Source organism: Mytilus californianus, unplaced genomic scaffold (assembly GCF_021869535.1).
Source record: "Mytilus californianus isolate M0D057914Y unplaced genomic scaffold, xbMytCali1.0.p SCAF_14, whole genome shotgun sequence".
NCBI lineage: Eukaryota > Metazoa > Mollusca > Bivalvia > Mytilida > Mytilidae > Mytilus > Mytilus californianus.
Genome location: NW_026262626.1, coordinates 27,245,269 through 27,258,457, shown reverse-complemented (window position 1 = coordinate 27,258,457; position 13,189 = coordinate 27,245,269). Strand labels below are relative to the sequence as shown.

The window sequence follows — 13,189 nt, the reverse complement described above, 5'->3', positions numbered from 1 at the left end:
ATTCATTGTAAAACTATATCAAAGCTAAATGGCAGAATGCTTTAAATAAGTCACTTCAAAAAAAAAAAATTTTCTGTCTAGGTAACAATTATTGTAACGAGCACATGTTTACTACTAAGATTGTACCACTGTGTAGCAATACCAAAAAATGACACTTCTTTATTGCATTTATTATTAACTGAACAGTTTGATATCTTGCCATTGCCGGAAAGAGTTTTTACTGGCCTCTAATGAGACTAATCACCGATTTTGTACTTGCGATGATATTTTTAAAAAATGCAGGTTTCCAAGAACCAAGCGTTCATTGTAGCAAATTGTTTGAAAGTTTTTCAAAGTCATTATAATGAAAAATTCAATACTCACAATCTGTTACCAATATTCAAAAACATCTTAAATTAAACATAATATACAGTATACACATTTCATGCATATAGGTAAAAATATTATAATGCTTGTTTATGTCTTATAACACCTGGTCTCGCTCCTTTTGGGATTTATGCGATTCTCTCGGTTTTTGTTTGTTGCCTCTTCTTAAGCGAGTTGTGATTTGACAGCGGTAAACTACTGTGCATTAATTCAAAGCGTCCATGTGTATGATAATTTGTGCACAATACACTGTTTAGAAGCAAAATCGCACTTTTATCAATAGACTGTGTTTTTCTCTTAAACGAACGTTGACAAATAGTATATTTTTCATGCCATCTATTAGTTTTTATAAGTACTTTTGTTTCACTCTAACAAAAAAACGAAAATAGTAGTATTTAACAATGAAGTTATATTTCTGTATATCTTGGCAATTCCTTATGACATTTCCCGATCGGCCAAGAACGTTAAATGCTTTATCATTTAGATAATAATTATTGAATAACTTTCAATTTACATTTTTCACATTATGACTTTAACTTTTTCTGTTCAGACACATTGTCATTTACCTTTTAAAGCTTTACCATTTCATTTTACAAAACCAGTTGCAATCAATTACGTTTCACGCATGGGTATTCGGAGGCCACCTCACCCTTCCCAAAATAAGGTTTGTCTGGAATATGACGTGACGATTTAATTTTCATCTTGTTCCAGTGCAGTTTAAGAACCTGTGATCATGATTTAGTTAATACAGTAAATTGGGTTATTTTGGTTGTAGTTTTATTTTGGTTTATTTGGTGCCTCCAATGAAATTGCCAAAATTAAACACACGAAAATAAAGCGAACACTAAAAATTGAAACGCCAAATTTGCGTACCGGTACGACAATGTGTAATGCTAATTGTTGGGGAAAATATTTTATGTTATTATATCTTCCGTATATTTCCTACAATTCTATACATAGCCAAATCTGCAAATAAATACCTGGTATACGTTGAAAACAACACTATATAATTTTTACTTAATTGTCAATTTTCTGAAATTGTTAAGAAAACACAATATAAATTTTTATTCACACATGTCATAAATATGCCAGGCTATTGCTGATTAGACGCCGTTTTTGGTAATTAGAATATCAAAACTCCTTGTAATCCTTTATCTTCAATTAATTAACATGTACTGCCAGAGGCATAAGGATTAAAATTTAAATCCTTGATTGTCAATAGATTAACATGTACTGCAAACGAGATGATTAAAGTTTATTTCATATGATATTTGTAAAAGATAAATAATCTATTTAAAAAGTGATTTTAATGTTTAAGATTTTATTTCATATTTTCTTTCATCTTCGAACCAGGATATACGGAATTAGTTGCAATTGCATCCGTATCCGATTCCTTTCTTATATTAAATTGGTCGTGTTTCTAGTTTGAGAATTTAATGATATTTTGCCAATAAACAGGTAAATAAAGGCAAATATGAATGAGCTTGCTCACTACTGTTGTTCTAAAATTAAAACATATCAATTGGACGAAGCACCAAAATTACACACACCAAAATAAAACACATGCCTTTCGAGAGAAAACCGCCAAACTATCTCGACGCTAAAATTTCCCAATTTACGGTAAAAGAAATAACATCCTTTGCGGGTATTTATCAGTGGAAAATAAGTTGCAGATAGGCAAATTGAGTTATCTCCTTTCAAAACCTTTTAGAATAGATAATTCAGGGAATTCATCCGGTAAATTCCAACATATTTGTAACGTTAAAACAGACTCGACAAATTATTTGTACGATATCATTGCTAAGCAAGTAATAGGGTACCATAAGATAATCACAACACATTGTAGTATCTTGAATTGAAAATTGAAAATCCAAAGTCAATTTCTTTTCCCATCCTTCTAGTATCATCAAAATGAACAGTGTAAATCTATGTTAGATTCGAACATTGTTAACGCTCTTTCCAATTAAGTCGAGATTTACATCGATACATTTGTTAATAAAATATAGTCTATACATTATCTCTTCGATGAAGTAACACACTTTGACTAATGATGACAATTTGAAACAATGAAAACCAATATTTTAAGTTCATACGATGTAGAAAAAGAGAATTGACGTTATCAAGGAGGCAATACAAAAATAAAAACGTGGCATCCCCCCCCACCCCTCCCCCAAAAAATATACAACAAAAACCAATAATAGTCCATTAAACACTTCAACACTTGCAAATCTAACCCAATAAAAAAATGGGCAAGCACTGAGGTGCTCCGAAATGATAAGCAGTTGTTGTTCCGCTGATGGAACCATTTTGTTTATCTAGACATTTAAAAATCCGATGGAAATTCACATTCGGTGATGTCATTTATGTTTTTAATCAACTCATTCTTGATGCGGAGGATACCATGATTTGCCTTATCGTTATTAAATACCTGTAATTACTACATACATATGATCTAAATGTCGTATTCATATTCTAATGTTCGTTTTCCCGTTGATGACAACACCGATTATATCATAACACATCTCTTTAAACCTTTCTTTCTATAACAAAAAGATTTTATGGACCTCATTGTATACAGGAAAACAAAACAACCATTATGTTGAATATTAGAGACATATATTTTTTTCAGCGAGACATTGAAATACGGAAGTGACCTCTAGATGGCTAGATAGGTAAACGTTCTTGTACAATCTGATAACAAAACACAGAACTTCTTTTTATTCCGGATCATTGTTATCCAAATGAAAATCTAGAACAAAATATCAAAGTCCTTAATTTTTACATTCTTTTTAAATATTTGTGTCGTGTCAGCATATCCTTTCAATAACATGATAATGATTGTATGCATCTGTCAGGTTCAACCGAACGGTTCACATGGTTCATACAAACCAGATCTTCCGATTTAAGTCTAATCTAGTCTCAAATATATACACCACAAATAATAAAGTTTAAGAACAAACTAAAATAATTGCAAATCTTTCCATGTTTTAGTTAAGTCAAACAGATACGAAAACTTGTAAAACTATAAGATATAATGAATATTTTTTTGCACTTCTTTGAACAATTCTAAACGGAAAGTCCCTAAGCAAATGGCAAAATCAAAAGCTCAAACACATCAAACGAATGGATAACAACTGTCATATTCCTGACTTGGTACAGGCATTTTCTTACTGAAATAAATACGAATATATCCTAACTATGAAACTTATATTTTTTAGTTTAGTGCTAGTACGAACAGATAATTTTCACTCGATAAAAAGATGAAGTCGTGTTGATTGTAGTTGCACAAATGAATCAGTTTAACGGTTCACGTGCACCTCTTAGGAATTGTTTGGTTTGCACTTCCAGGCTTGTTTTTGCTTCCGGTTCACAAAATTAGAAAACAATCGTGGATTTTGTCTGTGATATAAAACTGTTCAATATAATCGTAAAATGTCGACCTCACCCCACCATACAGTCGTTTTTAAAAAATATCTTCACAAAAGAAAATGAAGAGACCTAAATATTGAGACGCCAAATAAATAAACCATTAAAGAGCATCCAAGCTAACTTAAAAATGGAGAAAACGATCCTGAAGAGAAACAAACAAACACTATTCATATAAACAAGTTTTCATTCATTTGAACACGGTTTTGTACTGCCACATTTAAGATGCTATATGACACTTATATTTAAAGGAATATTTAAAAAGAATAAGTATATCTCTGAACAAGAAATGTTACATTGTTTAATTGTTATATATCTAGCATGAACATATCCTGACTGTGCAGTGATTTTGGGATAAATTTTGTGTTTGCACATTTTAGTCCATTGTTTGTAAGAATCGGGGAACCTAATCTATCATGAATCTCCTTGAACAAATGATGCTTCCTGTTTGAAAAGTCAATGTCTGTGCTAACTCGTATAAAAGCTTTTAGTTTTTCTTCACGGACTTCCGACGGATCTAACTGATGGTAATTTATCATTATGATTTGTCTTTCCTTGTTTTGTTTAAAGCTATGCCAAATATATTTCCATTCAACAGTTGTCCAAAACGTATCTTCGGTGTGATATTTGTCACAGAGTATAACTATATAATTCTTGCAAATATTTATATTATTAATCAATGCTTCTTCTCTGATATCCCCGAACTTACCGTCTCGACACGGTATAAAAGTCTTATAACAAGCGCCTTTCAAGTAGGAGGCCAATCTTTTCATTACCCAAAAACGCAGTTCCGTGTCATTATCATCAAAAGATATGAAAACATCGTATTTCAGTAATGGGCATATTCTCGTAGATTTCTGATTCATAAACCGTCTCTTTAAGATAAACAGTTCGTAGCGGAATGTATACAATACACCGAAAAGTCCCAATAGCAGAGCAATTACTATTCCAAATGAAATGTTTAAGAATGTCAAATTGGAGTCATTATTGCAGAAATCCCCTAAATCTAAATCAATCGTTGAAACATATCTATTCCCTATAAAGCAGATAATTTCGGTTGTGTTTTTGCATTTTTCTGCTCGCTTGTTTTTCACCCAGTCTACAAGCCAGTGATCACCACAACCGCAAGATATTTTTATTTTCCCCAATTTTGTTATACAGGGATCAAATGATTGAAAATCTCTAGGCAACGCATACATATTGTTATCAGACAAATCAAAAACTGCGTTGCTGTCTATAGATTCAATGGCATTGCTTGAAATTGTATGGAGTTTATTTTTTGATAGACTAATGACAGACGATCTGTTGAAATATTCTCGATATTCTAAAAATTCTATATCGTTTTCATCAAATAACAAAGTCAAATTATCGCCTTCAGGAACATACTTTGGCAACTCAAGTAATCCAACTCCGGTACAATTGACCACAGTTCTTCTGTTTTTCAGTTGATAAAAACAGTAACATTCTTTTGGACATTTATCAGCAGACGACTTGTTACAAACAAGCAAATCAAGTTTATCCCCCTCCATAAAAAAATCCGTAATTGACACCCCACGGTATTCCGGTGGATCCCAACATGTAAGATTATAGTAATCACGCCAGATTCTTTTTAACACATCTTGTGAAAGTTCAAGAAACGGTTCCATTCGACAATCACAAGTCCATTTCATATTTTGCAAAGAAAATCCGAATTGCATGACTTTTCCTAGAATATTAATGTCGTCTATTCCTAGATCTCTGAAGTCAAACCATTGTGTGATATCATTTGAATCTAAATAAACGAATCCTCCATGATAAATTTTGTCGACATCAATCTGAAAATTCTGTTCACTAACTATTTCAACGATTTTGTTTGAGGAAAAATCATACCGACAAAAACGATTTTCTGGAATTAAATTACTCAAATCAATTTCTGTCATATTGTTGAAGGACAAATCGGCCAAAAAAATTGACATCGTTGTTCCTGCCAGAGCGTACGGTTCCATTGTTGTAATACCATTATAAGTTAATCTCAATACTCTTAATAAAGGTAAATATTTAAACGTGCTATTTCCAATTGAATCGATTGAATTATGACTCAAATCAAGTGTATCTAGTATAGGTAAACATGATATGTTTCCAATCGATAAAATTCTATTATAAGTGACTTCTATTTCTACAATATTCACAAAATTGCATACGTTGGTTGGTAGATGCGATAAGAATCCATTATTATGTACCAATCTTGAATTCACTGTTATATCTCCTATGAGTTGAGCTGTACCCCCTCTTCGTGTATACTCCAAAACTAAATCATAAGTCAATGGATCAAATTTCCAAGACGGTTCAGCCCAGCACGTGCAGCAATCATTTTTCGTCGTAACATATTGTGTCGGGTCTCGCGTACAATGATCAGAAGGGCAAAGTAGATCTGTTCTGTTAATAGATGGCGGAATCCACTTTTCCCATGTCTCCAATTTTGCGTTTTGTATACATTGAGCAATAAACAGAAGAGAAAAAACATGATTAAACATTGCTTTTCTCACAATTTATGTTCAGTTGCAGCGATGTGTACACTATTTAACTATATCTTTCGTGTTAAGAATAAAATAAATGTTTATTAGTTATGTTTCAACCAATAGAAATGCTAAATACAAGTATACTGAACATCTAAATGATTGATTAAATGTGATTAATAGATGTTTGTATGTTCTTGCAAAAGGTTAATTCTATCATGAATGTTACAAAAGAATGCATTCAGCCATCAAAAGAACATAAAAAAGGTGGAATCTTTTTTTTTATTGTCCAGGAGAAGCGTTTTGTAAAGATTGACAAATGAACAGAAAAAAGATATGTCAAAGTATTGCTTGTCACGCCTTTACTGTTCAGCTTCAGTGATATCAAGGTAAATGTGTATTACTTTCGTTTTACAAAAGTTGAATGATCTTTTGAAATTGTTATATTTTAAAGGATAGAAAGTTGTTAATTTTGCTCACACATTGTTGTCAATATAATGGAACTATATGCGACTGTCATAAAAGTGAGAGGTTTAGCTAGCTATAAAACCATGTATCATTTACCACTTTCTACATACATAAGAAAATGCATATACCACGTCAGGAATATGATACTTGTTTTCAATTCGTTTGATCTTTTGATTTTGCCATTTGTTAACGGCCTTTCTGTTTTGAATTCGGTATTTTTGGTATTTTACTTTTTAACACAGCATCGACCATGCCATGTGTTTTTGCAATAGGTAAATTCTACCTAGATTGCTTCAAAAGTTAATAATCAATTTGTTACTGTTGTAATCGTATTTGCTAAAAGGAAACTGCTTGATTTCAGCTAATAAGATATTTGTTGCATATATTTTGCAATTTTATGTAATATCGGGATTAAATTTTTCATTCGATTATCTAGCTTTAAGATTTCACGTAAAAAGGTAGAAAATAATGTATCAAATATTAAATGTTACAGTCTTCTAATGGGAACATCTAAAACTTGCATTCAAGACTACAGAATCATGATACACAATGTTTTAAAATATGTATTACACAAAAATGTTTAAACCCGCCACATTCTTTATGTGCCTGTCCCAAATCAGGAGCCTGTAGTTCAGTGGTAGTCGTTGGTTCCTGTCTGTCATATTTGTTTTTCGTAAATTGTTTTGTTATTAATTAAGCCGTAAGTTTTCACAATTGAATAGTTTTTTTTCATGTCTGGGCCGTTTAAAACCGACTGTACGGGTATGGGGTTTTCTCATTGTTAAAGACCGTACGGTTGCATATTATTGTTTACATCCACTTCATTTGAACTTTGGTTGCTAGTTGTTTCATTGGCAATCATACCACATCTCCTTATTTTTATATTAAGTAATTAAAGGGATAGGATACAAAATAATTAGTTATGATTGCAGCAAGAATAGAAATTCGACATCTTGAATAAAACACACCGAACGCGACAATTCAAACCGACGAGACAGACTTATAACTTAGCAAAACCAAGCGTATACATTAGTTAGATATGTCTGACAAATGACAATACTTTGAGAGGATGAGTACAAAGTGTGCAACACATGTAGTCACTTCCTTTCTCACTATGAGAGAACGAGATAGTATAAATACTGTATTCTTTCTGAAAAACGACGAAAAATATCGTTCATAAGCTTTCTGATCGATGAACCTAAATGAACCAATTCCTTTTATATGATGGTATATTATGCGAATGTGATCGTTTTGGTTAAGAATTCATTATCGAGATCGCTTAGCATGTGAACGTTATTTGCTAGAACGGAATTGACCTTCTGAATTTGTTTTCTGTGGATTAAGATCCATTTTTGTGATGTTGATAATTTAAAATCATAGTATTAACATATTGTTGTGCTGTGTTCTGGTATTGTGCATACGGAATAAAGCTTTTAAAAAGGGGCAATACCGATTTGAATGTTTAAGACAGTTTATTAGTAACCAATGACATGAAATACATTAGAAATTTTCTATTTGATTACAATTCCATGATTTAGAGAACTGGTCTGTAATACAGGTATAATACAGAAGAACCGGTAAGTAAATTTTTTTTACTGGTCTCAATACAAGATTTTGACTTTCGTTTTTTTGGGGGTTCAAAAAGGAGTCAGATCAATGTGTCACACTGTGTATTACATGAAATATTACATTTCTTCAAGTTTGATGTTAAAGTGTTTGTTATTTTGCATATCTAATAAACAATATTTTTCTTTGAGTATATTCAACTATAGAAAGGACGAATATCTAGAATTGTCAAACGTACCATATTATTTATCTGAGAATGTAGTCCGAAGTTGAAAAAAAATTTGTCGAGTTGACGATCTTGGATATGCACCGCATATATGACGATATTTTCAGGCTTATGCAGAAACCTAACGTAAAATGGGTTTATTTCGTAAATTTAAACAATGTACTGAAACAAGTCAAGTTATAATTATAGATTTGTTGAAATAACAGTGTTATGAGTTTTTGTATTTTGAAAAACGAGAATAGCGACGCTCTGATTTAAAAACCAATTAATATATAACATGCACTAAAAAGATTGTATTAAGTTTGACCTTCACTTCGTTAGGATGCAAAACACAAATATACGGCAGGTGAAGCAGGGTAGAAAATAACATCTCGAATATTAACCATTTATATACATTTGATTCGATCAATTGATTTTAACGACGCAAAAAATATTTAAGATCTAAAGATGCAAGAATAAATTTGAATAAATTGAATTCAACTTAGAAAAATGTACATCCTCTCTATACATTTACATTTCGGGGCATGCACGTACAAATAATTTTACATTCAAACGCAAAACAGATCTATCAAAACAGGAGTTAAAATGAATTTAATTTTTTTTTCAAAAACACATTGAAGCGAGACTTATGGTACTGCAACTGACCTCGAAAAAGATTTTAGATTAACGAGTTTAATGTACCATATTCAAACATGGCTTAACATTGTTTAAACTGATAGAACAATATATATATTTTAATTTTCGTCTGATCACAGACAGTTTCTATGCTTACATTTTTTGTTGCTTACTTTTTATAATAGGTCAACCGAATCATTGTAATAAGATATTTTCCTAAAAATGACTAGTTTTGGAAATCCTTTAAAGTTTATTCATAAACGAGTGCTAAAAGAAAAAGGAATGAGGAAAATGTATCGTGGGTCAATAGAGCATGTAATATACATGCGATTCACGATAACACAATATGATTGAAGCTATGTATATTCTTAGAGATTTGGTTTACGACAAAGTTACACAAGACTAAGCATCACTGTAGTGTTTTAAGATTAGAAGCAGAAGACTATGTGTGTGTGACCAATCTGAGATGTAGCCCCACAACCTTACCCATTGATACAAACACGCTATCAATATCCTCCTTGAAGTTATCATCTCGTCTCAACCTCGAAAAGAGACAGATCTCTACACGAAATCGAGTGACGAGAACGTGTTCACGGTCTATTGAGTTGCGCAAATGAAATAATGATTTATCCATGGTTAAGATAATAATATATGGAAAAATTTGGGGTACTTTGCTAATTTGCATAGCGGCCATACTGCCTTATCATTACAACAGTCGTTACAATAGGGTAATAGATGCCCCTAAATATAAAATGCAAAAAATGACATTTCCTAAGTCGAATCAACAAGTTGTCCGCAAATTTGTGAATTGTACATGTTTTCTTTTGTACAAATTAACATTGTCTATTTTAAAAACTTCCGGTTTTTTCAGTTTGAAAAGATATTAATAAATACGAGCTTTTATCACGGATCAACTATGAGATAATTATCGTATACTTTTATACTATATGCAATATATGTTTTTTTATTATATTAATTGCTTACTTCCAGTGGCTCTCAGTCCACGAAGAAAATACTTTTAGAATTATACAAAATATTTGTCAATATCGGCCAAGGGAATTTTTAAAAGACACATTAGTTTCAGATCCAATACGAAAAAGACTATTATCCGAAAATTTGATATTTAAATCTTAAATCTACAACTAAGAGAAGTAATTTAATCAAATTAGCAAAAGTAGTATGAGTAAAAAAAAAGTGCCAAGGAATGTGCCATATGACGAGTGCATATGTTTTTTTCTTCAAAAGTTGTCTACCAATCAGCATGCATTATGAAGAATTTATTGAAATCAACACTTGTGCAATCAGACAATACAGATAAAGAGAAATCTGTGAATGAACTTGCCTTGAAGTCTTTTATTATAATTGTTAATGACAACCTGTTATTGCATACAAAGGGTTTTCTTAATGTCGCACATTCTTACCCCTACCGATCAATTTTGCCCCATAATGTCTCCATCATATATTTGTCAGCCAAACTTCAGAGCAAAGTAATCAGTTATAAAGTCAGCTAAAACATACTTCAGGCGCAGGGTGACCACGGAATGTCAAAAAAGTGTGCCATTGAAAACCTTTTTATTTCCCTTGAATATAACCATAGTTTCAATGAAACTTTGTTAGTTGCTTCTATAAATAAGAGTCTCGCATCGCTTCTCAAATTCATTTGTTGATTATTAGTTCCATATATATGAGGGACGGAATTGCTTTGGTATAGTTTCTTAATGTTTAGTAATTGATTACTTTTAGAGACTTGACTCTTGGTATATAAAATATGCAGTGTGTTAAGCCCTGTCATGTCAAAATTTTTACCTGTTGTACATGCTTTTACAGGAAACCACATCGTCAATGTTTGGAATAGAACCAAACAAAATGTTTACAAATTTAAAAGGACAATCTTGATAACTTAAACGATTAAGACCATCTTTCAGACGGTAACATTGTGGAATATGGTGCTGTCAGCACAACATTTGTTGCAAAGTTATATGACCAGGATTGATGGTCAAATGGGATCACTGTGATCACTGTGATCTGAAGAAACTTAAAGTAAGGAATGTTAAACAAAAAGTTGCTAGCCTGTTCAAACTGCCCCCATGCAAATGAAATTTCCAGCAACATGTCATCAAAGATTAACTGTAGACCAGTATTTGGACTTCTTCACTCTTAGCATAACCGTCAGAGCAGTCTCCTTTAAACTTAGAATGGAGGAAAAGTCCGTCTTTATTTGAAGGAGACCATGTCCTCGGATTGGTTCGAAAATAACTTTGTTCCTGCAAAAGTAAATCTTTGTGCTCAAAAGGTTGTGAAATATACTGAACTTTGTTCGTGTAATGGAAATGAAGCGTGTTATAGTGCTAATACGCGAAGCAGATCCGCAAACGATTACGAAGAGATTGCCGTCTATCTTAGATGTTTTTACCCAGTATTACCCAGTGTGACTTTTAAAGCATTTTTCCTGGTAACTCCTATTTAATAACGATCAGCGCTGTAATATGTAGCTCTTCAAAAACAACAAGTTACATGATGGCTCTGGCCGATTGTCAAATTAGAAACCAACGTTCTAATCATTCACTTCTTTAAAAATTAGTGAGACATAACATTATTATTAGGATAACCCAATCAAGAGAATGCCCATGGCATAAAACTCCTCACCTTCACCTCGGTTGACAATGATTTTTTTCAAAAGTTTATAAACCGGTCTGTCGACTTTCCATTACACTATATTTTTATATACCATCATACTCATATTTCGATTTCAAAAGACACACCATTTTGGGTGCAGAATGGAAAAATACAGTCGTATTTACGCACCTTTGGTTTTTTGAAAGGTAGAAAATAACTGAAATATGTTAAGAATATGATGTATTACATATTAGAAAATAGTTCTTTTTTGTAGCTTTTTACTTAATATATCTCTGAAAATTCCATCTGTTTATCTCATGTTTGAATTTAAGATATATTTACAGTGGTTTAAGAGAAAGTGTGACAAGTCGTACTAGTAGTCTTATAGAAAGCTTACAAACACAACCACTGGACTAATAATTGACTATTGTTAGTAAATTCATTCTTTACAATTTTATTCGTTAACAATAAACACAGCACAAAATTATATAGCTTGGTACACTTAACTACAGTTGATAACACTTCACGTACCACAAAACTAGCGTGCTTTGTACACTGTTTCAACTAATTGTTTGATTGTCCTTTTTAGAAAATGACAACATAAACACATCTCATTAAATTTCTTGATAGCCGACATTATTCAGCTTAGAAAATAGAAAACAAAACAATTTCTATCAACATTCAGTTGTTTAGAATGGAGTACATAGATTATATTTAAAAAACAATCTTTTATATAAGATAAATGTTATCTTTTTTTTATAGATAAACACAACTGCGAAAATTTATTAGGGCTTTGAAGGTCTTAATCTTCATAGTCCATCGCATATTGCTATTTCAGAGAAATTCAAAGCAAATCTGGTGATTTTTGAAAATTTGATGAACGAGTTTAAACCTGGGTGGTTGGAAAAGCAATGTTATGTTGGTTACATAAAGGCCGCATGTGACCTACCACAAAGTGACCATGGTAGTAACCGCAGTTGTTCATGATAACCGTGTCTCAAGGCTGCAGAAACGTATTTCCACGGTTATCACAAATTAACAGCACTATGAGTCCGTTAGATAGCCTATTAAAAAAGTTGGATTTTTTTTATGCCCAAAGCATTGTAAAGGTCCATGAAAAATGTGCTTTGTAATTCCGCAAAAAATAGTTAAACAGGCCATTAAACAGAGCAATGCACTTTTTAGAGTATCTGTACCTCCATAACACTTTCCAATGCAATTTCATGCTTTTGTCATAGACTTGCCGGACATTCAGTTTGTGCATTTCCCCATTTCAACCAGCAAATGCCTATTGGAGCCATACAAAATTTCCTTAAATGCCCAATCAAGTAAAAAACAGCTACATGTGCTTCCCGATACTACCGGCATTTCCAACGCTAAAGTAAACTCCTCCATTTCTTTTTATCAACAG

The 13,189-nt window shown here is 32.1% G+C and overlaps 1 protein-coding gene across 1 annotated transcript; it reads right to left on the bottom strand.

Moving 5' to 3' along the window:
- Window positions 1-3,961: 3,961 nt before the first annotated feature.
- LOC127724462 (toll-like receptor 7) lies at window positions 3,962-6,350 on the bottom strand. Its single transcript, XM_052231426.1, has one exon. The coding sequence runs from the start codon at window positions 6,303-6,305 to the stop codon at window positions 4,101-4,103; it is 2,205 nt and encodes a 734-aa protein (XP_052087386.1). The 5' UTR covers window positions 6,306-6,350; the 3' UTR covers window positions 3,962-4,100.
- Between the last annotated feature and the right edge of the window lie 6,839 nt (window positions 6,351-13,189).

Excerpts from the sequence above, each read along its gene's own strand:
- LOC127724462 (XM_052231426.1), bottom strand. The coding sequence starts at position 6,305 with ATGTTTAATCATGTTTTTTCTCTTCTGTTTATTGCTCAATGTATACAA.